The sequence below is a fragment of the Protopterus annectens genome, chromosome 9.part0 (assembly GCF_019279795.1).
Source record: "Protopterus annectens isolate FY-2018-M chromosome 9.part0, PAN1.0, whole genome shotgun sequence".
In the NCBI taxonomy this organism is placed as follows: Eukaryota; Metazoa; Chordata; order Ceratodontiformes; family Protopteridae; genus Protopterus; species Protopterus annectens.
Genome location: NC_056743.1, coordinates 181,569,932 through 181,594,824, shown reverse-complemented (window position 1 = coordinate 181,594,824; position 24,893 = coordinate 181,569,932). Strand labels below are relative to the sequence as shown.

General features: G+C 41.4%; 1 protein-coding gene across 2 annotated transcripts in view; it reads right to left on the bottom strand.

The window, feature by feature from the left end:
• The window catches only part of LOC122811120 (golgin subfamily B member 1-like), a 2,318,314-nt gene that overhangs the window by 315,306 nt on the left and 1,978,115 nt on the right, over positions 1-24,893 (bottom strand). The window contains exon 21 of one of the 2 annotated variants that reach the window (XM_044082719.1): positions 14,073-14,237. The exons of the other annotated variant lie outside the window; for it this stretch is intronic. Coding sequence (XP_043938654.1) covers positions 14,073-14,237 — 165 coding nt within the window. The remainder of the gene's footprint in view (positions 1-14,072; positions 14,238-24,893) is intronic. 2 annotated transcript variants of the gene reach the window in all.

The following is a 24,893-nucleotide window of genomic DNA, read 5'->3' as shown; positions in this document are numbered from 1 at the left end:
GCTCCCCAGGCGTAATCCGATGCATCTGTTTGTCAGTGTTTGCCTGGCCATGGGTTGAGTAAAAGGCTGACCCTTGTTGAGGTAACAAGCCTGAGCCCACCATCGAAACTCCTTCTGAAGGCAAGGTATTAGTGGTATAACTGTTTCCAAACTTTGACAGTGTTGAGACCATACACTCTTTACGTACCATTGTAGTTTCCTCATATGCAGTCTGGCATATGGAATTAGTAGTATGCAAGATGCCATGTAGCCCAAGGCCTGCAGAATTTTTCTTGCAGGGAGTTGGGTCTTTGTTGCCATCAATTGAAAGTATTGAGTCAGATGTCCTTGCTTGTCTGGCGTGAGATAAACCATCTGGGCTGTTGTGTTCAAGCTGGCACCCAGGAATATTATCTCTTGTGAGGGCACTAGTTTTGATTTCTTTTCGTTTACTGTGTACCCCAGACAACTTAATAACTTTTTCACAAACGCCAAATGCTTTAGGAGAATGTCTTTGCTCTCTGATTGAATCAGGCAGTCGTCCAGGTACGGGTAAATTTTAATTCCTTTCTGTCTGCAAAATGCAATTACTGGTGCCAGGCACTTTGTGAAGACCCTGGGTACAGTAGATAAGCCAAAGGGCAGTGCAGTGAATTGATAGTGCATTGGATCAGCTATGAATCTGAGGTATCTTCTGCAGTTTTGTCTGACAGGGACATGCAGGTATGCCTCCTTGAGGTCCAAGGTCACAAGCCAAGCTTGCTTGCCCAGCATGGGAAGAAGCTGCTGTAATGTCAACATTTTGAATTTCGGAACATCCAGGTAAGTGTTTAGAGAAGAAAGATCCAAAATGGGCCTCCAGGCTTTGTCTTTTCTGGGTACCAGAAAGAGTCTTGAGTAAAATCCTTGTCCTTGTTCCTGTGGTGGTACCTTTTGAATAGCTCCCATGTTCATGAGTGCTGTAATTTGTTTTTGAGCCTCTGCCCACTGATTTGGTGGCAGATTTGGCATTCCTTTTAACCTTGGCAGAGTGTGAAAGTGGAACCTGTAACCTTGAGATACGATATTGAAAACCCATTTGTCTTTGGTGATCATATGCCAATCATGATAGAAAAGAGACAGTTTTCCTCCCAGGGGGGCTGCCAAGAGAGAGATGTTTGGCAGCTGCAGTGGGAAGTCATTGGGACTGTTTTTTGTAAGGTTGTTGTCTGTCTTCCCCTTCTTTCTGGCCTGATGCACCCCATTGTCGAGGTCTGTAAGGACCTTGTGGCTATCCTCTACCTCTTGGACGTCTGTATCTGCCCCTTTGAGGTCTGTCCGTAACTGGAAAGAACCAATTCTTAGTTGGCCAGTTTCTGCAAAATCGAGGAGGCTGTACCTGTAAGAAATCCTTCACTGTTTGCATAGATTTTGCCTTATCCTCCATCTTCTTTAATACCTCTTCTGCCTTAACTCCAAATAAGACATCATGCTGCAAAGGTGCATCCAGTAGTTTATTTTATTTATTTATTTTTATTTATTTTACATTTGTTGACCGGGCTAGTCTAGCTGGAGAAAATTCCATTTTCAGTAGAGGCCCGGGGAGAAAAGCTCCACAAAAATAAGTACATAGAGACAGAAAATAAAAATAATAGGATACATGTTAATGAAAACAATAACAAAATGAACAATTTAAGATTATTACTACAAGAGTTAATTACTATCATACATAGTTACAAGAAAATAAGAAGCTATATGTTTTAAAATTAAAGGCGCATGAATTAATTACTACCACTCACAGTTGTGGTCTAGGGAAAAAAGATATTAAATTATATACAGAGAATACAGAGATGCATGTCAGATATGGATACAAGGAAAGGAGGTAAAGAAAAGAGTGTAAAGGATAAGGGGGAAAAAAATAAAAGGGGATTAGATTATGAAAATGGGATGAAGTTAGGACAGTAGTAGGCAAGGAAACGAATTTGAAAACAGTGTGGGGGGAAGAGAAGAATGCCAAGTAGAGAGTAGAGTCAGAGAAGGAGAAGAGGTAGTTATAAGTAAAGTTGAAGTATTGGGAAGTTAATCAGGTTTACTACAGGAGCAGAGCCAGTGATTTTGGAAGTGGAGTTTAATATTTTGTTTGAAGAGAGGCGGTGATGTAACCTTTATGTTGCTTGGTAACGAATTCCATTTTGAACCTACAGAATTGGTAAATAGGGAGTCACCAGCAGTGTTGTTTGATTTTATGGAACTAGTCAATAGCTTACTAGATGAGCGGAGAGAGTTGAGATTATTATAGGGGATTATAAATTGAGAGAGTATAGGGGTATTATTTGGTTGGTACAGTATTTTGTGGGCAATGGTAAGTTGGTGGATTGCAAGATAGTTCTGATACTCTAGCCAGCCTAGTTGTTTCAAGTTAACACAGTGATGAGTTCTGTAGGTGTTACCTGTAGCGAAGCGGGCAATGTTGTTGTAGCAGGTTGTTAGTTTGTTTAGGTTGGTTTTCTTGAGGTTGGTGAAGATAGGTGAGGCATAAAGAAGAGTAGAAATAAGATGGGAGTGAGCAATCCTAGTTCTGGTAGATGGTGTAAGGAATGGTCTGATTCGATCTAAGGATCCTATTTTTCTGTTGACTTGTTTTATGGAGTTGTTTATGTGTTGGTTGAAAGAGAGATTATTATCAATGGTAATACCTAACAATTTAGTGGTAGAGTCAGGTGAAATGACAGTGGCACTGTTGGAGGAGATGGAGAAGTTTAAGGGGGAGGTCCTAGAAGTGGGTGTGAAAAGGAGCAGTTTAGTTTTTTTAGCATTTAATAGGAGGAATCGACTGGAGAACCATGTTTCTATGGTATTAAAGATTTTTTGAGTAAGAGAGATAAGTTCTGGGGTGAAGGATGCGGAGCAGATGAGTGTAGAATCATCAGCATATTGAATGCAGGTTGCTTGAGGGATTATAGTATGAAGATCATTAATGAAGAGGGAAAAGAGAAGTGGGCCAAGAATAGAGCCTTGTGGAACTCCGACAGAAACAGGCAAAAGCGAAGAAATGTGGTTGTCCCAAAGAACTGATTGTTTTCTATTTGTGAGATAGGAATTAAACCATTTAATGGCTGGGATATCAAAAGATAGGGATTCAAGAGTATTAATTAATAAAGAGTGGTTGACCATATCAAATGCTTTGGAGAGGTCAATGAAGAGGGCAGAAGAGAGTAGGTTGTTATTACGGTTCTGATTAATAGTGTCTACAAAGGAAAGCAGAGCAGTAGTAGTACTATGATGTGGTCTAAAACCGTGTTGACAGTTTGCTAATATGTTGTGAAGAGAGAGATGTTGTACAAGTTGATGGTGGATACATTTCTCCATAATTTTGGCCAAAGGTGAGAGGAGAGCAATAGGTCTATAGTTAGAGTATTCTAAGGAGTTTCCACCTTTATGAAGTGGGATAATATGAGAGACTTTCCAGATATCTGGGATGTTTCCTTCTTTGATTGTCCTATTTATGAGAATAGATATAGGATATGCGATAACCTTAACAGCCTTTTGTAGAAAGAGTGAGGGGAGCTTATCAGTAGAGGGGGTACAGGGTTTTAGTTTGTGCAGGAGTCTGTATATGTAAGATGTGGAGACAGGTTGTAGAGAGAATTTAAAGGTAGAGTTTGTTAAGTTACTTGGTGGGTTTAAGTTGTTGGCATTAAGTTGTTTAGCTAGAGCTTGGATAGTTTCAGTGAAGAAAGAGTTGAAAGTATCTGCAGTTTGCTGAGGGTTATCAGGGTCAGCATTAATTGGGGAAGGTGTTTTGGAAGTACCTGGGGAGAGGAGTCTATTGACAGAAGACCAGAAAAGTTTAGAATTGTTGACATGGGTTTGTTGTAGTTCATAGTAGAATTTCTTTTTGTCATATATTATTGCCTTTTTAGTTAGATTTCTGAGTTGGCGGAAGTGTAGAAGATCTGGGTTATTTCTATGGGCTCTCCATGAGGCCCAGACTTTATTTCTGGTGAGAATAAGTTTTTTGGTTTCATGGGAGAGCCAAGGGGCAGTATTAGATTTCATTCTAATGATACATTCAGGAGCATGTAAGTCAAGAATGGATAAAAAGATTTTGTTGAAGTATAATACTGCATTTTCAAGAGGAAGTGCTTAGCTTTAACATGATCTGGTAACATATGTTCTTTTAACCATGCATGTCTTCTAATGACAGAGCCTGTAACTGCTGCTCTACAGGAGGCCTCTAAAGAATCAAAACCACATTGCAAAGTATGTTTTCCCACTTGTTCAGCAGCATGCAATAAATCCTGCATTTCCTTAAAATTAGGAGGATCTGTATCTGAAAGCATTTTTTGTTTCAACTGAGACATCAAAAATTGCTGATATTTTAGCATGTGAAATTGGCAATTTAAAGCTCTCATTGCTAAAGTTGCAGGCGTATACACTTTCTTTCCCCATCTGTCTAATGCTCTGGAATCTCTGTCAGAGGGAACTGGGTGCTTTGCTGATGAGGCCTTAACCCCTTTCGGTCCCTGAGAAATAGTTTCTGGGTCTGCCACTGGGCTTTTATACAGAAATTTGTGTGAGTCAGGGACTCTGTAATACCTGTCTGGTTTAACTGGAGCTGGAGGTAAGGAGTAAGGATTTAAGCTGGATTCAATATACACATCATCCACAATATCTAACACTGGCGGAATAGCAAGGGGTCTGTGTTGAGGCAATAGTAGCAATTCTCTGAGCCTTTTCTTAGATTCTGAGTAATCCTGGCCTTTCCAATGGAAATGCTCCCTCATGGTGTGTAGTTTCCTCAAAAGAGTAATCCGCTGGTGGAGAGGCTGATGGAATTGATTCCTCAGCATCAGAATCCTCATAAGGGGGTAAGAATAACCTAGGTCTGAAAATGAATCTGAAGAAATGGACACCTGGTCAGATGAGTCATAATCTGCATCTTGTCTAGGCCTTTTATCAGAAGGGGGGGTGGGACCCCCTGATCAGAGTGATTAGGTCTTTGGCCATTTTGAGCATTTGTTTCTTAGGCATGGAGGCCTGTCCTGGAGACTGTATTTGTTTCTTTGTTTTTAAAGGTGGCTTAGACTTAGAAGAGGGTTTTATGCTTAACTGAGTAGGTCTGAAGACACCCACTGAAGCAGTGGGTTGCTCATGTACTCCAGATCACTCAGTAGGATCTGTTTCGGTAGTTTGTAAAACTATTGTGTCCGATGGCCCAGCCATCTCCACTTGGGAGTCGGTGGCTACCTGTGGTTCTGCAGAAGCGGTCGTCAGGGGCTGCGAAGGCGCCTCGCTGAAAACCGGAGAACTGGCGACTGGCCTAGAAGAGGCTTCGTCGTCAGTTTTGGGCCTTGGATGTCTGTCTTTGCACTTTTTATGAACTGCGGTCGATGGAAGTTCCGACGGCATGGTATAATTAAATTTTCTGCCAAAGTAATGCCGGGCAAAATCAAACCGACGTTTAATAGTGCGCTTGTTAAACCTAGCACAAAACCGACAACCAGTGACATCGTGGTCTGGGCCTAGGTATGGGATACAGTAAGAATGGAAATCCTTATGAAGTATTTGCTTCCCACAAGAAATACAGTTATTAACTTTTACTGACATCGGTCTGAGGCAAAAAAAAGTTTCCCCAACGGGGTACTTAGCTTTGTAGAAGACTTCGGTTCTGGATTCGGAATGAAAATCTCAGGAGCCAGCCGACCGGCACTTGCGAAATGCTTTTGCTTCGGGCACCGCACGGCAAGAAAGACTGAAGAAAATGTTGTCGGCTGCATCTTATATACCCCTGTCGCACTGATGTCAGGGAGGAAGTGACAGCAACCGACGCTGGGCCAAGACTTTGGAACGCAAGCCACAGGGGAACCGCCTGATGACAGGATAACCCAAGTGTAATGACTGCAGCAGTGTAACACGATGAACATCTGTACTGTTTTTGCCCCTACATCATACTCTCCTAATGCAAAAGGTTGGGGCTCCTTAAGGACTTATAGAAACATAATGAGGAGACAAAGGCTGGCCTGGAAGACAAACTTCAAAAGTTCCCGATTACAGAAAAACTGCCAGTTATCCTTGATGCTGAAACAGTAGCAACAGATGATTCTTTTTAGGAAGACAGTAGAAGGTGGTCCAGGTCTAGGTGTAGGGGAAGGGACCCTAATAATTTCACACTGTTTACACCTCTTAAAATCAGTCTCCACATCCAGGACTAAGCTAGTCCAACATCAAATGCTACCACAAAAAACAATTACACTAAACAGTCAAACACTGGCACAACAGTTGCCATTAACCTGACCAAGAAGAATAAGAATTACAGGGCAGGTAAATTACTTCTGATGAGGAACGTGGAAGGCATTAAGGAGGACAAAAGTGACAGAAATGAGAACAGATTTACAAAAGTGCTACAGCAAATGAATTATGTCAAAAGATAACTGGTTATGATCCACCCCCCCCCCATCTGAACCAGCAGGTAGAAAAGTTATCTTAAACAGCTTGAGCTGTTCGCAGACTTTGTTGGGCTTCAATGGTGGCAAGAAGATTTGGAGATTTCCATTTAAAGCAAGGGATTAGAGGTCAGGGAAGGATCTCAATTTTGTGAGGAGTTCACTGCAGGGAAAAATTGGTGTTAGGTGATAGTGCAGCTGTTTCCAGTGTCTTGACAAGACCAGAAAAATCACCTTGGTAAATTACCTAGAAATCATCACCTAGAATTATATGTTCTGGCTAAGCTCACCGAGGTGCAGAATAGGACAGAAACAATTCATCCCCTCTGTAACCAGAAACAAGCAAGAGAAGAAACCCATTCCCATGCTATAAAAGGAAAAAAACATACCACCCTCTTAAAAGGCAAAGTCTGGGCCTCTTTCAAGTGCTCTGTTGAGATAGTTGATCTTTGAGAGATGCTACTTCTGTGAAAGTTGTCAGAAAACCTACAAAAAAACAACTGACTGTAATTATGTCCAGACCTCAATAGTCCTTTATAACAGTTTGCCAAGCTGGAGTGAACTCAAACAAGCACTCCCCTTCCCAACCACAAACAGACCTAGACAGCAGTTAGTGCTGCTTGGCTGGGACTCAAAGGGGGAGCAAGTTCACATGACACTCAAGTGCCTTCCTTGTTCTGTAAACAAGCTTCTTTCTTTTTAGGAGCTGGTCCGACTTAGAACAAGGAGGCACTGTGATAAAAAAAAAGTTATGTACTCACCATAATGTTCCATCTGTGCTGTCCATTTTCATTCTTCCTCAACCAATGGGTTCGGATCAGAGACTCTGACCCAACTCACCAACTTCTACAACTGAATCCGGGAACACCTGACCTCTTCTCTTTACCCATAATGCCCTCCAACCTAACAAAACTCAGATCAAGTCTGATGCCCCTAGATATAAAGGGACAATCTATTACAAAAGTTAAAGGTAGAAAGAAAAAAGGAAGCTAGAGCTCAAATAAGGAAAATAAGTTCCTGTACAATTTGTGGATATTTCCAGAAGAAAAGGAAGAGGGCAGGTGGGCAGAAAGTTGAGGAAAATGAAAATGGAAACCACAGATGGAATATTATGGTGAGTACATAACTTTTTTATCTGATGTTTTTCTTTTCATTCATTGCTCAACTAATGGGACAAACTCCCCAGCTACTGGAACCTTGGGAGGCCCTCATGGAAGGATGTTTTGGAGTACTGCAGAGCCAAAGGTCGCTCTGCTCCTGGAAATCAAATCTAATTTGGAATGAGCAGTAATGGTGTGAGAATGAGTCCAAGTTGCAGCTGCAGAAATGTCATCTATGGAATCCCTTGATCAAAAGTCTGAAGAGACTGCCATAGACCTCATGGAATGAGCTCTAGGAGGCTTTGGCAAGGATAAACCTTTTTTACTATAAGCAAAGGAGATGCATTTAGTTAACCATTTGGCCAATGTGACTCTTTGTACTGGTTTGCCAAATCTGTTAGGAGAAAAAGAAACAAATAACTGGTCAGATTTCCTGAAGTTTTTGGTTCTGTGGAGATGAAGAATTTGTCTATGCGCATCCAAAAGGTAGAGCAAATACTCTCCCTTATTTGAAAAGTTAGGAAAGAAAACTAGTAGGTTAATGAGCTGGTTTATGCTAGAGTCTGAAGCTACCTTAGGCAAGAAAGAGGGGATTGGTTCACAAGGGCACCCTATCTTTGTGAAAAAAACAGATACGCAAGTTTAGAAGATGCAGCCTGGAGTTGGGATACTCGTCGAGCTGATGTGATAGCAACCAGAAAAATATTATTTCAAGACAAAGATTTAAGTTCTGCTTTGGCTGAAGATTCAAAGGGAGATTGTGTTAAAGTCTGAAGCATGAAAGTTAAATCCCAAGGAGGAGTAGGATCTTTTAATAGTGGTCTAAGCAAAAAAAATCTCCCTTAAGAAAGGCCTTATGTAGTTTAGAAGAGGTAATAGTAACATATCCTAAAATTTACTTGTGAATATTAAAAGGATTTCAAAGTGCATTTACTCCAGCCTGGTTTCCAGTGATTTGTTATTAGATATGGAAATACCTGGAATCCTCTGAGCTGACCGGCACCAAGCCTTTCAGAGCTGCTACCACTGCCATACATTTGGTGAACACTCTTGGATGTGGTCAAAGGCAAAGGGCAGTGCTGTGAACCGATAATGACTGGTTCCTAGCTAGAAGCACAGGTATCTCCTGAAACACCTGTTCATTTTGCTGTGATAGTGTGCATCCTGAAGATCTATCAAGCACATCCAATCATCCTTTCACAACAGAAGCAAAACTGACTGAACCTTGACCATCTGAAACTCTGAATACTGTACAAGCCGATTTAATTTGTTGAGATCTAGAATTGGTCTCAAGTCCCGTCTCTTTTAGCACCAAGATGAATCTTGAGTTAGTTCTGGACCCTCACTGTTCTGAGGGAACCTCATGGATGACTCTTTTTTCTAGCAGCTTTTTTTATTTCTAGAGATGCTGTTTATTTCTGGCTGGGTGGAACATTAGGGAATTTCCTTACAATGGTGGGAGGATCTAGGGAAAATGGTATGGTGTAACCTCTGTATTTGATTCTCTGCACCTATACAACTTTTGTAATAGACAGCCAGGCTCTCTAGTGCACAGACAAATGTCCCCCAACTGCCTCCAGAAGGGAACAGTCAGGCCTCCTTTCAGGAGTGCTAATAAAGGCTCATCTGGGAAGGAATCCCTAAAGTCCTGGTTCTGCAGGCCACCTCTGTCACAATGGTAGTATCTTTCACTTGAGCCCCCCAGGGAAATATCTCTGCATGAATCTTGAAAAGGACCCTGGGATTTCCAAAACCACATTTTCCTACTGCCTCAATGACTCAAGAGAAAGGTCTTTGAGGGGTTGAAAAACGTACACACATGGCAGACAGGGTCTTCCCTCTTGCTTATATCTGGAGGGGTTAAAAAATGTATACCCACAGCAGACAGGGTCTTGCCTCTTGTTCACATCTGGAGAGCATGTCCTTAACCTTGGAGCTGAACAAAGAAGATCCATCAAAGGGCATACTGACAAATAAAGAGGCTTCTGAAAAATGCATCCAGGCACATCTGACGGCTATGCCTTAACCCGTACAGGCAGTGAGGTACCTTCTGCAGCATGGTAGATCAACCTCATGAACGCTTTTGAGATAGATTGAAGGGTGGCCAGTTGGGAGGAAATTCTGTTTCCATCCACAGACAAGATGGACCCAGAAAGATATTTGGCAAGAGCCTTGGTCAGATTTCTTTGTAGCCTCAAAAAAGGTGCCAAGTAATTCAGCGACCTGAGGGCAAAGGTCGCTAAAGTGTGCACACATATTTCAAATACCTGTCCAGAGCCCTTGACTCTCTATTGGGGGGGGGGGCGGGGTGGACAGAAGAACTCTGATCTGACAGTTCTTTCTTTGAGGCAGCAGCCACAACCATGGCATCAGCTGGGACTCCCTTACTGCAGTGTGTGTGATCGTTAGGGGGAGCTAAAATATTGTCTGGTCTTTATTGGCTCAGTGTCTACCTCCTTCCATGCCTGCCAAGAGACAAGGTCAATGAGTTCATCAGCTGGGGGAAGAGGTCATCCAAGAAGTAGATGTGCCAGAACCGAAAGCCTCCAGGAACACCGATTCCTCCTAGAAGGGTATGTCAGAGGACCAGCCACCTTTTTGTTTCAAGAGCTCTAGGATGTCTCCAAAGGAGATGTCTTCAGTTGGTGATCTGTGAGACCCCCTCCATCTCATCAAAATCGGTGTCCTTTGTTAGAGATTCCAGGGGGGGGGGGTGTGACCCAAGTGTCACCTCTTACACATTCTCTTCTGAGGGAGTTCCTCAGTGAGGTATTCTGGGGAATTAACAGAAAAGATGACGATGTCCTGATGGACCAACTAGAGACTAGTTGGAGCTGGCTATCTCAATGTAAGTGATGGACGAGGCTCAGAACAAAGAACCTGATGAAGTAGAGTTGCCTGATCTGAGGGGGGGGGTGGGGATATTTCTTCTCTAGCCAAGGAAAACAACCCTCTCCACAACTTCAGAGGCAGAATGCCTAGGAAAGTAGAAGCCGACAGTGCCAGAGCTGGAATATTTCAGACTGTCAGCTCCTGTAACCCCACCGGCACTCCACACGAGGAAGAAGTCAGGCCTCAGCTATCCAATGCTGAGGCCCTGAGGGGAAAATATGGCTTTGACAATTTCAGAGTTTACTCCAACCCCTGAATCTAGTGCCAATGCTTCAGCTCCGAGTGTCTTCCAGCTTTGAAAGGCTCATTGCTGGTCAGCACTCGCTGACCAGCAATGTGCTCGGTTTAGAGCAAGAAAAAGTTTCCCCAATGGGGTACTTAGCTTTAGTTGAAGATTTCGGTTCTGAAATTTGAAAACGAAAATTTCAGGAGTCGGCCGACCGGCACTTGTGAACTTCTGCTTCAGGCACCGCACTGCAAGAAAGACTGATGTAATGGCATCGGCTGCATGCTTTATACCCCTGACTACCTGACATCATGGAAGATGAGACAGCAACCGACGCAGGACCCAAGACTTTGATAATGCCGACTGAGGGCTACTGCAAGCAGATAACCCAAATGTGATGACTGCAACAGTGAAACACGAAGAACATCTTGTTTTCTGCAATCTGTTAAAGCCCTGGAACGGAAACTGAAGCAGACTGAACAGTCCACTTCAAGGTAAGCAGGACATAGTCAATACACGCATTCCCTGTGGGCATCAGAATTGCGAAGCTTGTGCCCATAGGTAACGCATTTTTTGAATCCCATAAGTTTGTTAGCCATGTTAAAACCCTACAACATTACAAGCAAAAAATACAGCACTAATAAACTCTGTAGAGACATTTTTTTATACAACTATAAATACAGAAAAGATTTTATTATTATTACTACTTTACTTTCTTTTAAGTTAGAAAAGGGAAAGAAAAAAAGAGAGGAGGAGAGAAAACTACCAACAATGGTAGAGAAAAATATTGCACAGAGTAATAAGAAAAATGGCAGCTCAAAGAGGGTCAGAAAACAGCTATGTTCAGCTTACAGATTATGGGAGGGAGGGAAACAAACAGTAAAATATGAAAATAAAATTGTAGGCTAACTTACAAACCAACAAAAAATGAACTTGGAAAACTCTAAAGAAACACTCAACAGCAAAGGGATCTGTGTCTGTAATGGTAAACAAGATCTGGGGTATGTTAGGTTGGTAGGGGATTATGGGTTAAGGGAGGAGCTTGAGAGTTCTTGAATCCAATGATTTGGAAGAAGCGGGTGGGTCAGATTCAGGTCTCAGATCTGAACCCACCAGTTGAGGAATGAATTATAAGGACAACATCAGATCGACACATTTCCACTTCAACACATTACCTAAATGGCAGAAGAGACCTACCTAGACAGAAATTTTTCCTTAAAGGGAATATCCAGAATGTTGTTCTTGAGCACTACCATAAATGAACCTACAGCCCTGGCCACATTATCAACACTGTTAAAATTATAATAAGTGGAAACAGTACACAGTCTTCATCACCACCTACAGAACAGACACAGAAGGCTTGGTTACATCTTCCAAAGTATGAAGATCCATGAGGAAGGACTGCAAATGAGACAAAATAGAGAAAATGTTGAGGATCCTAAATCTTAACAGGAAAATACTCATGTCACTGTCCACAGCTTTTGCTTCCATCTAGTGCCAAAGACCATTATCTTCTACTCTCTGGAGCAATGGTACATTGAAGAAATCACACAGGATCCAACCAAAGGATTCCAGCTTCTTGCACCACTCAAGCAAAAGCTTTTAAAGTGTATCTGCATTTTTGTGGGTCTGCAGGAGTACAATCTGGGTGCTTCAAGGTTGAAATAAAGGAATCCTAACTGATCACATCCATTTTTTGAGGGGTCCAAGGCTACCTCCTCCTTTTTGTTCCTTAAGACATATACTTTAGACGGTTCTGGGGTTAGGGAGAAATGTGTCCATAAGCCTGTCCATAGAAGGCTACATGTGCATCTAGGTTTCTCCAAAGAGTATCACTTAGAGGGGAGCTTTCATTTCTCTCAGACAATGGCCTCTGTGTCCTCAAGACTCTTCAGAAAAGCAACAGTGGAAAGGAATTCCTGATCCTTCATGAGAGCCAAAAGTAAGCTTATATCTAGTCTTGCAGTGGGGAGACTGTATACAAGGTTTAAGCCAGGAGCAAGGATATGGCACACCTTGCACACACCTGCCAAAAGTTTGTGCAACAAAGAAAGGCTTATGGGCCCGTGCTCGGTCTAGCACTGATATTATGCTGTATTTCTGGTGCACTTTTGCACAGTGACTTTAGTTCTCAGCGGACATGGTATCAAACATCTGCTTAGTGTCTAGGCACTAAACTATGAACTCTGTCATGGAACAACCTGGCAGACCTATCCTCAACCTCAGTCAACAGATTCTGATAAACCTGATGAGGGCCATGAATGCAAGTCATCAGAAATGACTGCCCATGAACTGAGGAAGGACAACTGAAGAGACCACTCCCTAAGAGAAGGCTGTCAGTATTAAGCTCCAACAGATTAAAATGGTGGCTGAATAGCTCCTACACCCTGGAAAACATCATCAGGTTTACAGCTAGTGATGCAGCTCCTCCAGAGCCCTAATATGCTGAAATGAAGATGACGAGCTCAGTACCTACAGATTCAAGAAGATTGTCTTTGGAATGGACTTGCCTCCAAAAGAACCAATCTGTGGCCTACCATCTAAGCTTTAGACCTTGTGATGATGCACTGGCTGTGAGCTGGAGCTGCATGCTGAACCTTTCAGTTGATCCCAGTTTTAGGAATTCTCAACTACTACAATACACCTGACAGTAACCAATTTAAACGAGTGTCCTCTGTCAATGTCTGCAGGTGGCAGTGCTGACACAAATATTAATGCTTTATATCATGCTCCTCCCTGAGACAGCATAGGCAAGGCTGCTTTGGGTCCTGACTCGTAGACTTATGGCCACAGGTACACCTCTTGGTTTTACTTCTAAGGAAAAATCTCGTAAACTTTTCACTGACGTGAAAATCAAGACCTGACCTGTGAGATCAGGAGAAAAGAATCTGTGGGTTCAAGGGCTAGACTCACATATGTATGTGGTACATGAATGTTATGATGAGCACAGGCACCTGGAGAGCATGCCCCAGCATGGGATCTTCTAAGAAAAAAATGCTTACTATCAACTGGTAAAGAGGACTAACCCACATGCTTGCTGATCCTTGAAGGTCTCCAATGTTGAATATGAAATCTTTTAATATATGCACAGTGCAAAATATACTGAGCTGGGTTAGCAAAATGGAATATGTGAAATTAAAACAACACGTTACCTGAATTAGATGGGTCAGTGATGTCTGTGTATGCGCATGAGCATGCACGTGCAAGTAGAGAAGCAAACTGTTCATCATGAGACTGTTTAATGTAATAACTAACAAAAGAGTAAAGTGATCCAAAGGAGGTAAATAAAATATGTTATGATAATGTGGTTGACCTACTGATGCATTCTAAAGTATTTAAAGGGAGTGAAAAAAATTACTGCTACAGTGTCATCTGGATCTTGAATTTTAAAATGATGCTGTAAAGTGTATGTTGTGAGAGACTGACATATTTCTTCAGTTTCTTACTCACATGTCTGACATCCTGGAAAGACGCCCTCAGTGTCTGGTACTCCCTCTCAAGGTGGTAGAAATTATTCTGCAGGTCACTGTAATGTAACTGAGTCTCTCTCAGTGTCTGAGACACTGCTTTTACCTGGGAGGACAATGCTGCATTCTCTTCTGCTAAATGATTTACCTGTGGTAAGCACATAATTAGTTTAGTCTTTCTTTACAGTAATACACGGCCAATTCAGTTACCAAAATAAGGTCATGTTTATATAAAGTTTCCAGCTACTTTAAAAAATGTTTATTCAAAACAGCTGGAAAAAGAAAACAGCATTTATATCAAAGAACTCTCATTTGTTTCTTATTTAAAAGTGTTAGAAAATCATGTGCAAGCAGTTTTTTCTTCACATGCACTCCACCTATTTTATTTATTGAGTCTGCAACTCAAAATTTCCACTCTCCTGCTCTACTGATTTGTTTAACATGGTAAAAGACTTGAAAGAAACCAAACATTTTTATTTTAAGAAATATCAAAATGTCTTTACTTTTTTAACTTGGGTTTTTGTAACACCACAGAAGTACAATTCAGTAATTGCTTTTGGCAGCAGATATCTAGTAATGCAGCAACTTGGAAAGGCTAGCAAATTGTCTCATGCATGTACCTGATGAATGCATACTGGCAAGTGGACTCCTGTATAACAACCTCAAAGAAGGAAAACTGGTTCTAAATCGTTGATACAAGGTGAAAAGGAAATTAGGAAAGCAGTACCTTAGGATAAAGGAATTCTGCTGTAGGTTGCTGACTAGTCTGTCAAAAAGTGTTATATCTATCATATGTTAAGGACAATTCTTGGAAGGCTGAAACAGTTGAGCTCTAAGCAATACCCAATATAATGAGCATTAGGTATTGCTAAAAATTGTGATCTAAGCAATACTCAACATAATGAGCATTGCAACAGACCATCACAGTGACAACATCCACTACGCATGCTCCAAAACAACTGCAGATGTAAACAGGTTGGGCCGATACTCGTAGCCTGAAGGCTGCCTAGTACTAGTTCCCATTATAAATATGCACGTTAGACTTCTATTACCTCTACACAAAAAATGCTGTCCAGTGTATGGGAGTCAGCATTTGTCTTCTGTACGTTATACTGTTTAACACTGCTTATCTTATTTTGTTATTTGTGTAAAAGTTTATAAATGTAACTTTAAAAAACAAATTCCAAAAAACATTTCAAGTTAAAAAAAAAAAAAAAAAAAAAAAAAAAAAAGTAAAACTGTAGCAGCCCCTGTTTTAGTAAAGGAAATAATTAGTCTTCTTGGCAGCTTTCAAAACGTAGATGCATCACTGCAAGGCAAAGCTGTAGCTAAGTCAACTGCCACATTGGGCAGTCTCTAGACAGGCAACTTCCTCTTCCAGGAGCAAAAACACAAGACAGTCTTCCCTGAAATGCAGCAAAGAGTTTACACAAGATCCTTGCTAAAGTTACAATACTTAATGTTTTCATTTAAAACAGCCATAATATTACGTGCATTTTTTTAACTGAATTTTGGTGCCTTGACTGTCGCTCACACTCAATTGGCACTCTTCAGCACTGCTAATCACTCCACCTAACAGTTTGCTCCCTGCAAAGACATCTCCCTTTGCCCCACCCTTGTTATGGTACTGCTGCAAAATACAGTAAACTTCAAATGTGCGCCACAGTGAATTAGACAGTGAGCACAAGTAAGTGTGTGCATTGGTTCAAAGAAAATTTAAAAATAACTTCTGGATGAAATTTTGAGATTAGTCTACAACAATATTGCATCATTGTGAAAATATATCTTAACATCAGTTTCTACAGCTATAAATGAAAAACAAGCTCAATGGTACAGGTAGAGTGCTGATTATTTCCCAGGAAACCTAACTTTGTATTGCATCCCCATGCGCAACACAAGCCAGATGTAACGGAAATACTGAACAGTTAAATGCTGGCTCACATATCTTGGGAGGAGGTGGCTTCTTACCTAGCTACAGACCAACAGGGCACCAAATCAGACAGGCAAGCAATGGATAGGCAAAGAGAAGTGGAGGGTCTGTATGGTGGATGCACATGTACACAAGCTGACCTAATGTAATTGCATTCTTTGCAAGGTAGCAGTGGGAGATTATGGCTAGGCTAAGAGAGAAAAATCCTCATATCAGAATACCCCAATTCTTTCTTGTCACCTTACTACGGAGACTGACAAGGGGCAGTGGGAAACAAGCTCCCACTTCAGTGCCACTCTCTCCTTCTTTGACAGAGACATAGCAGATGATGGACAGTATTGAAAAAAATATGTAAAAATACAATTAAACCTGAAAAAAAATGTGCGTGTGTATTATACATATTTTTTATGAGCAGATTTTAGTTAAAAATGCAGCTAATGAATATATCTGATATATGTTCCATGTTAGGAAGTTGGCATAACACTTAGTATACCTATAGCATTTATTATAAGCAAAACACAAATTGTATATCGACTATATTTTCTTCACTGGGACCGAAACCTGATATGCTTAATGTGAAAAAGGAAGGTGTACTTATTACAAAGTACAACTAAATCCATAAACAGCAGTGCTTCTTCTCAAAAGGTACTGCAACACAGAAAAGACCAGTAAAACAAAGCCATCACCACATAGTTGTTGCATCAGGGAAAAAAAAACACAGGAAAACAAATACTTACTTTCCCAAGTGTTAGTAAACCTGAATGCCCCAATTCAGACCAAACTGTTAATTTCTGCAAACCACATTAGTCACCTGATGTAGAAGGAACATGCTGCTTGTATCAGAATACCTTAACAACCAGAATGAAAAGTTCTTTAATAAATGCTGAAACTGTATTTTAAACATTTATTTAAAAAGCCAAGGTGCAACTAGGCATGTGAGGGAATGCTAAGTGCTGGTGTAGAAAATAAAAATTAGCGTTTACCTCCCAAGTAGAACTCATTCATACTGCAGCTGCCAGAAACTGCTGCTAAGAAGAAAGTAAATATGTTTTGAATCCAAAGACTTTCAACACTATACCAACAAAAATTAGCGAAACAAATTTGGAAACCCTCCAAGACAAAACCTTACTCAGCAAAAACATGTCTTCAAATAATGTGTTTTCGTTTCTTTTCAGTCTGCCTTCACTGCATACTCAGTGGCAAACAGAACCAGGTTATGTTTTATTTATTAGTGCATTAACACAGTAGTAACACATAGCAAAAGTGGGAAGTTAATGGGGATTATTTCACACTGAGTAGGTCTGATCCTGACTGCAAAGCCTGAGGATTCAAAAGTCCCTAGGCCAGAAGGGAGTAAATCCATTACATTTACTACAACATGAAAAGAACTTGAAATATAAGGTTTTCTTTTGTACTGGAGCTGTGCAATTACTGAACAGGTGGCCAATTGCAGTATACATATCTGTTAGTAGTCCCATGACTCATCAACCACTGAGGTGAACACTGAGTTTCTAGAATACTGTCTAATAATGCAAAGGATGAAGAAAACCTCTTTAAGCAAAAACATGATCAAATCTTTTTAAAAAGTTGTTAGCTCACCACTTATTTGGACCTGTGTCTACCCTTAGTGATCATCCTACAGTTTTTGCTGTCTGCAGTAATGTACACTTTGGATGCATCTCATATAAGAAGGAATCTGTGTGAATACAGGTTTCACCCCGGAATACTCCAGCCAGTAGATGTAACGTGATTCACTTGAACATTAAATAGATAGTTACTGTGGAGCATTAATACTAATTATCCACAAAATTTACTCATGGCATTACTGCTTTACTAATCACATCTAGTTGCAGAACAGGCTTCCTTCATTCATTAAGTCGTCTCCAAAGAGAAGGGTAAACTCATATGGGCAGGTTCTGGATGAAAGACTTCATATGAATGAAAGCGCAACATGGCACAAAGCTACACTTTGAGTAAAAAGTTAACTTTTCTTCAGTTCAATGCCTGACAAGCTGGCATGAAATTAAACATGATCTTTGAGAAAGAAACACTCAAAAGGTGAATCAAAGTAAAAAAAAAACCAAACAAACAAAACAAAGGAACAATAGAATGGATAGGACTGTAAAGAAATTGGGGTTGCCCCCCCCCCAAAAAAAAACAGTGCTTTAGTGAAAAAATGCGGGTTATGTTTTACAACATATGGCTGTCATCAGAAGTCATGACTGTATGCAAAAGAACCTAAGATGGAAATGACCCTTGGGAAACGAGGGTCACTAGAAAAATGTAGTGGAAACGAGGGTCACTAGAAAAATGTAGTAAAGGTCTCAGAGGACAAGGTAGAATCTCCACAAACTGACTTTTATATGAGTTTCAGAACATTTCAGCTGTGATGCAAAACTAAGTTGTCAAGATGGGGGAAGAACCTACTCTACAGTGGTCTTGGGTATAAAGCTTCATGCAGCCAAGGAAGCACAACAGATAAAGGAAAGGAAAAGGGTGAAGGCAGCAGGTATCTGGGGTTTTGAAGAAGAGCTACCATAGGATACAGACTCTCTCTCTCTCTCTCTCATACTGACAACTCCACTGCATTTGCCGCTCTAACGCTGGAAAGTAGACTCCCTTGAATATATATGATGCATATAAGTCTTCTTCAGGAAAACTTTACCCACATGCCTATAGCCTAATTGTAGTATTCAGTTATTCCTGCCTAAAAGGTGAAATTTATGGAGGCAGTATTCACATAATCAACACTTTCAGCTTCTCCAAACAGATGAACGGTTATATCCTTTGCAGACAGCCCACTGCACACCTCTCCTCAGGGCACAGCAAAGAGTGTGAGGTTAGGACCCGTGAGAAAATGAGAAAACGTGAACCTCCTCATTCCAGTGAAAGGCAGTAAAACTGCTAAATGGCCTGTAGGCTGAGGCAGGGGGTTGATGATCAACAAACAGTGGACATAAAAATCTGCAAAAATAAATTAAGAAATGTCTAATTCTACTGATTCACTGATCTCATGTATAACCATGCAAGTTGTGACTTTTTCTCATTTGCACTGGAGTGATACTCTGGGTCTTGGCACTCGAATTACCTGCTCAACAAAGAAAGAAAGAAATGAAATATGTCAACAAATGCAAACAGAGCCACCATATCTACATGTATATGAGGACTCCACCCAAACAAGCCACTACTGCAAGCTAGCCTCTAGAGTTCAGGACTCTCCTCCCCTGGAAATGACAGAAGGTTGCCTGTCCCCAACAGGACTGCCTGACCAATCAGTGTTGTTACTCAGTCTGTCCCCTCTACTTGGGATCAAAAACAGGAAATGTCCAGGGGCCCAGAAGTGAAGAGAGTCCCAACCACATCATAGACCAAGAGTAATGAATAGAAGGTTACAGGACACTACTCCATTCCCTGTGACGGAACATATCCAATCTGAAGAGTGTGAGACTTCCCAGTAGTTCAAAGACTCTTCTAATAAATCCAACTAAAACCCATCAGGACCCAAAGGCCACAATTCTAAACAAAACAAAACCGTGAAGAAGACGGTTGGAAACCCTACCATGGACCATCACTTCTAGTTTGGGAAAGCAACCTGGATCAAAACAGCCCCTCTCCTCACACAAAAGGTGTCCCAACAATTCTACAGAAACATGGTAACCAAGAATTACATTTCCTCAGAAAGTAAAATGGCTTGCCTACTGTCTATGGAGTGAGGCTCTGTCTGGAGTCTAGACTGCATCTTGCTTAGGGAACCTATGTAATACTTACCCTCCAGATGGAGAGGGAAAGCCAGCACAAAAAATAAGAAGTTCTTGGCTGAGAGATAGATAGAGAGAGTACACACCAAGTGAAAGCCCGATGGGACTCTCACAGCAAAAACACTACAGAACAATCCCCAGAAGACAGAAGCCCTCTCCCTCAGGAATCTAGGTCTGAGACACCAATGCAAGAGTTCCTGCCATGTAGAGATGCAGTTGACCCAATTATCCAGCTGAGGCAAAAGTACCCATTGATAATCACCGCCCTGCCTTAGATATGAAGGATGAGGCCTAAAATTCTCCCAAAGAGAGGAAAAATGGAAACCCTATAAAGGCACTTGACCTGAATAGAACCATAGCATGGAAAGAAACACTAATGACTCCTCTTCCTAGGAAGCATCAGTCCTCACCATCTCCTGGGGGACAAATTCCAAGCATGTACCAACACAGGGAGTGACACTTCAAAGGGCACACAGAGGGAGAGAGACAGCCCAAGGTCTGGGATCGAGGGAGGCACTCCACAACCAGCCCTTCAAAATAGATCCACCAGTAAAGCTGGGTAAGGCCCAATTCTTATCTGGATATCCCACTGGGCACAAAAAAGAAGTGGGGGAGGTCTGATCCCAAAGAGAAAGCAGTACGTCTTGCAAAGAGGACCAGAAAACCAAAGCCACCTTATTCCCTATGAAGACTTCAGCAGAAGAAAAACATAAAACTTGGTGAAAATGTCCCATTAATAAAGAGGACTGCAACCTACCAGTTAGTTGCTTATCTGGAGCTACCATGCGCCAAGTTACATATGCACTCAAGTGAATGCACCACAGGTACCAGCATGATTTATCATAGTCCATGTGGGCATTAATGACTTGGGATGTACTTTCCTGGACTACATGAAGTAAAACATTGTTAATCTCTCTGAATGAGTGTCTCAGGCAGGTATGTGCCTTGCATTCAGCAGCATTCTACCTTCACCAAGGAGATGCCACGGTATGAACAAAAGGTGATCAACTTCAATAATTGGTGTAGTTTCTGGTGTTTTTCCAGGGGGGGAATCAATACCTGTGAGCATAGGAGGACATGGTTAGCAGACCACACTGCTTTGCAAAGGACGATCTGCACCTGTCTCCCCTAGGCTTCTAAATATTACTAAAATGTTACCCCACCCCTTAACAGCCTTTTCAGGCAATGCCAAATTATCAAACTTACCAACACAGCAAAAAAACCCCAAAGGAACCTAAAAGTTTTACTGCTCAATGCTAACAGCCTAAACAAGAAACTCCATACCCTACAAGCTCATCTCACTATGAAGAATACAGACATCTGTGTTGTTATCAAGACATAGTTTAAATCTGCAGAAAGTACTCTGGCAGTGCAAGGCTTCAGTGCCTTCCACATGTTTAGACCGTCAGCTACACAGACCAGGACAAAAGGTGGAGTCGTCTCAATCTAATTCAGCAACATGCCTAACCCTAGGTTGGTTAAACAAAACAATGCCCTGGAATTAATCCATGTGCAAACCACCATAGAAAAAGTTCCACACCATATCCTAGCAAGCTATAGGTCACCCTCTATACATCTGTAGAATCCCACAGTTCATACCAAGACTTATTGGAGTCACTCATCATTAAACCAAATAATCTATTTATGGGAGACTTTTAACAACCTCTCTTTAGACTGGGAAACATACACTGTCTCATACCTGCAGGCACAACGATTCCTTGATTTTTAACACAAATACCCTTGATCAGATTGTGTGTGCACACCTACCAGAGGTTCAAACACACTGGACACACTCCTCACCAATATGGGAAAGCACTGCACTCCCAATTCCCTCAGTGTGACATCCTCATTGGAGAGTTCAGACCACAAAGTTGTCTCCTTTGAAATAAAAATCAACTTAGTAACCCCAGCAAACCCTTGTAGCAGTAAGGAACTATTACAAAGCAAACTACACCTTATTAACCAAAAGTGTGTCAAAATTCAATGCTCCTCCCAACCCTGAGTTCACAACAACCTATGCAGAACTGTTCACAGAGAGTGCAAATGGCTGTATACAGACTGCTGAACCTACCAGAAGACCCAAACAAATTCTAAAAAACAAACCACTGGTGGAATCCTAACCTTAATAGAGTATACAACAAAAGGAAAAAGTCATGGCCAAAATCAGGAAGAATAACTCCCATAATGATAGGCATTCTCTAATTAAACAGGAAATTAAGAGGACTGATCAAGTCTATCAAAGCCAATTATGAGGTCAAGATAGCCTCAAAGGGTAAAGATAATTACAAGGCCTTCTACAGCTACATCTAAAACCTCAAAGGCAGTACACATCAATGTGCCGAACTGGTGGTTAATGGTGCCACGTTCACTGAGCAGAATGACATAGCAAATTTATTGGCAGACAAATTCAGCTCAAACTTTACTCTCCACTCGGTATCCCTCCATGAAATACCTACTAGCATATTCCCTCAACTATTAACAGGGAACATGTCCTGGTGGTGCTCACTAAGGCCAAAAACATAGCCTCAACGGGCCCCAACAATATCCCTCAACGCCTCCTAAATTATTTGAAAACAAAAGTTAATTACTTACCATAACTGATGCATCTGTACTGGCAGTTTTCGTCACTCCTCAACCACTGGGTTTTGGATCCAAAATGGATCCTACTTCGGCCACTTCTTAGACATTAGATCTGTAGCTCAAGCACTCCCCCCTAACCCAAAGTCCTCTCCCAAGCCCCAGATTATTACCGACCTAGTTTACAGTGTCCAGTGATCAGACATGTTTGACATGGCTCAAATTTATAAGAAACATGTGAATTTCATTTTTTTTCCCTCTTTCCTCAAAGTCATTGGTCTTTTTCCACACTCCTACCTCCCATTTTTATAAAAAAGCATTATGTCTATAATTTCAAAAACAGAAGTTGGTAGTGCTGTTACTTACATGGTCCTTGCTCCCTTTCAAGTTTTTTTTTTCTTTTTCTTTCTACTGTTTTTCTAACAGTCTGCTTTACCACTGCAAATATTTCTTATCCCTGATTGTTGGAACTACTTTATTTACGACTGTTGGTAATCGTATCTTCGGCCAACTTCTTTATTCCATCATCTATTGACTTTTCAGCTTTTGGCTTTTTTTCCATTAAAAAATGCTCTTTTTGTGGACACAATATACCCAACTCAGATTCCTACTCCCATGTGTGTATACTGTCTTAGGGCCACACTTTCTGAGGTAGTGTGTGATGTTTGTTCCGGCTTCAACCACACAGTCTTAGTTTAACACAGGAACCAGTTAGTTATTAAGAGCTTGTTACCTTCCTCCTCTTCTTCAATGTCTGGAGTTTACCACTCCGCAAAGAAACCAGTGGATACATCTCAAGGGTAGAAAAGAGAAAAGCCCAAAGAGAAGCCAAAGGAGTCAAGGAAGTGTTCCCCTGACTGATCCCCTTATTCTGCTCCAGCTTCGGCTCCTCTGGCCAGAATATCCAAGTCCTCATATTAGTTTACTCCTCTGGATCCAAAACTTTCTTTGGCTAAGTCTCCTTCTCATTGGCAAACTTGGTTCTCCCTGGAGCTGATCTCATCAAGACTTCTTTTACCATTCTTGTAAGAAACTTCGCTTAGAGTTTAAAGACATCCATCTACCTCCTTGTCCTTCAAGTCTTCCAGAAGCCTGTCTGAAGAAGATGGGGCAAGCATGATGAGAAAATTTCTCAGGACTCAAATTCAGTTGGGAGTACTCCTGACCCAATCTCCCATTGCACCTGAGAGCTTCGGACCACCCCCAGATACCATTGGAAACTCCTACTCCAATCTGTTCCTCAGCTTATAAGATACCAGATCCAACAATTCTGAGAAGCTGCAGTGCTACTTTATTCAGCCCTTGTCAGACTAACCATTGAGTGTAATTCCCCCTTTGGCATGTACCTCTCCAGACATATGCAACAGGTGGAATGCCCACAAAGGTTACCTACCAGGAGAATCCAGGGCATAAACATACTGCCCTACAAAGATGGCCTTAAAGCCCTGTCTCTTTGCTTTGACTCTTACAGGTTACTGACAGACCATTTATGCCTGGCATACAAGGGATCTTGGATCTAGCTCTGCTATACATTTTGCACATCCACAAAATGAACAGCATCAAACGTACTAAATCTAATGATTTAAAATTTGTTGTGACAAAAATGAGGCATGCTGGTAAGACAGTTATGTACCTCTGAGGATCGCCATGCTCTAGAACAGGCTCCCCATCCATGAGAAAGAGTCCATACCTAACCCTATTTAAAGCGTAACCTTGACCAATGGATGGGAAAAGTACAGTTGTGTACACTTACCATAAATGTAGATGTTCGAGTGTATTCACTGTTGCAGTCATTACATTTGGGTAATCTGCTGGCTGGTTACCCTCAGTCGGCCTGAATTCCAAAGTCTTGGGTCCTGCGTTGGTTGCTGTCTTCTCTTCCATGACGTTAGGTCGTCAAGGGAATAAAACATGCAGCAGACACCATTTTCTTTAGTTTTTCTTGCCCCCGATGTCAGGTGCCCACAAAAAGGTAGCAAATATATATATATATATATATATATATATACATGCATCAATATAAACTTTACCTTCATCTAAAAGCAAATACACCACACAGGTTGTAGAAGATAAAGAAGGAAAGATAAACTCCAGAATGACAGGGGGATGGCGGGAGGGTAACCTGGACTGCAACAGTGAATACACTCTAACATCTACATTTATGGTAAGTGTACACAACTGTATTATGTTCTTCGTGTTTCACTGTTGCAGTCATTACATTTGGGTAGAATCCCAAAGCTATGGTTGGGAGGCTGGAGCTAAACAGCATTAGGTGCAGCTATAAGGCCCTGCAGCACTGCAGTGGCAAAGCCTGCCCTGGACTTAGAGTAGAGAGGCAAATTATAATGCTTTGTAAAGGTGTGAACAGAACTCCAAGTAGCAGCCTCTAGAATGTCTTTGGTTGGTACTCCTCTGAGAAAGGCTGCTGAAGTAGCTGCAGCTCTGGTGGAATGAGACCTAATGCCCTTGGGCACAGGTTTACCATGGTGTAAGTAGCATAAACGGATGCAGTGGCTTATCCACTTTGAAATTGTCTGCT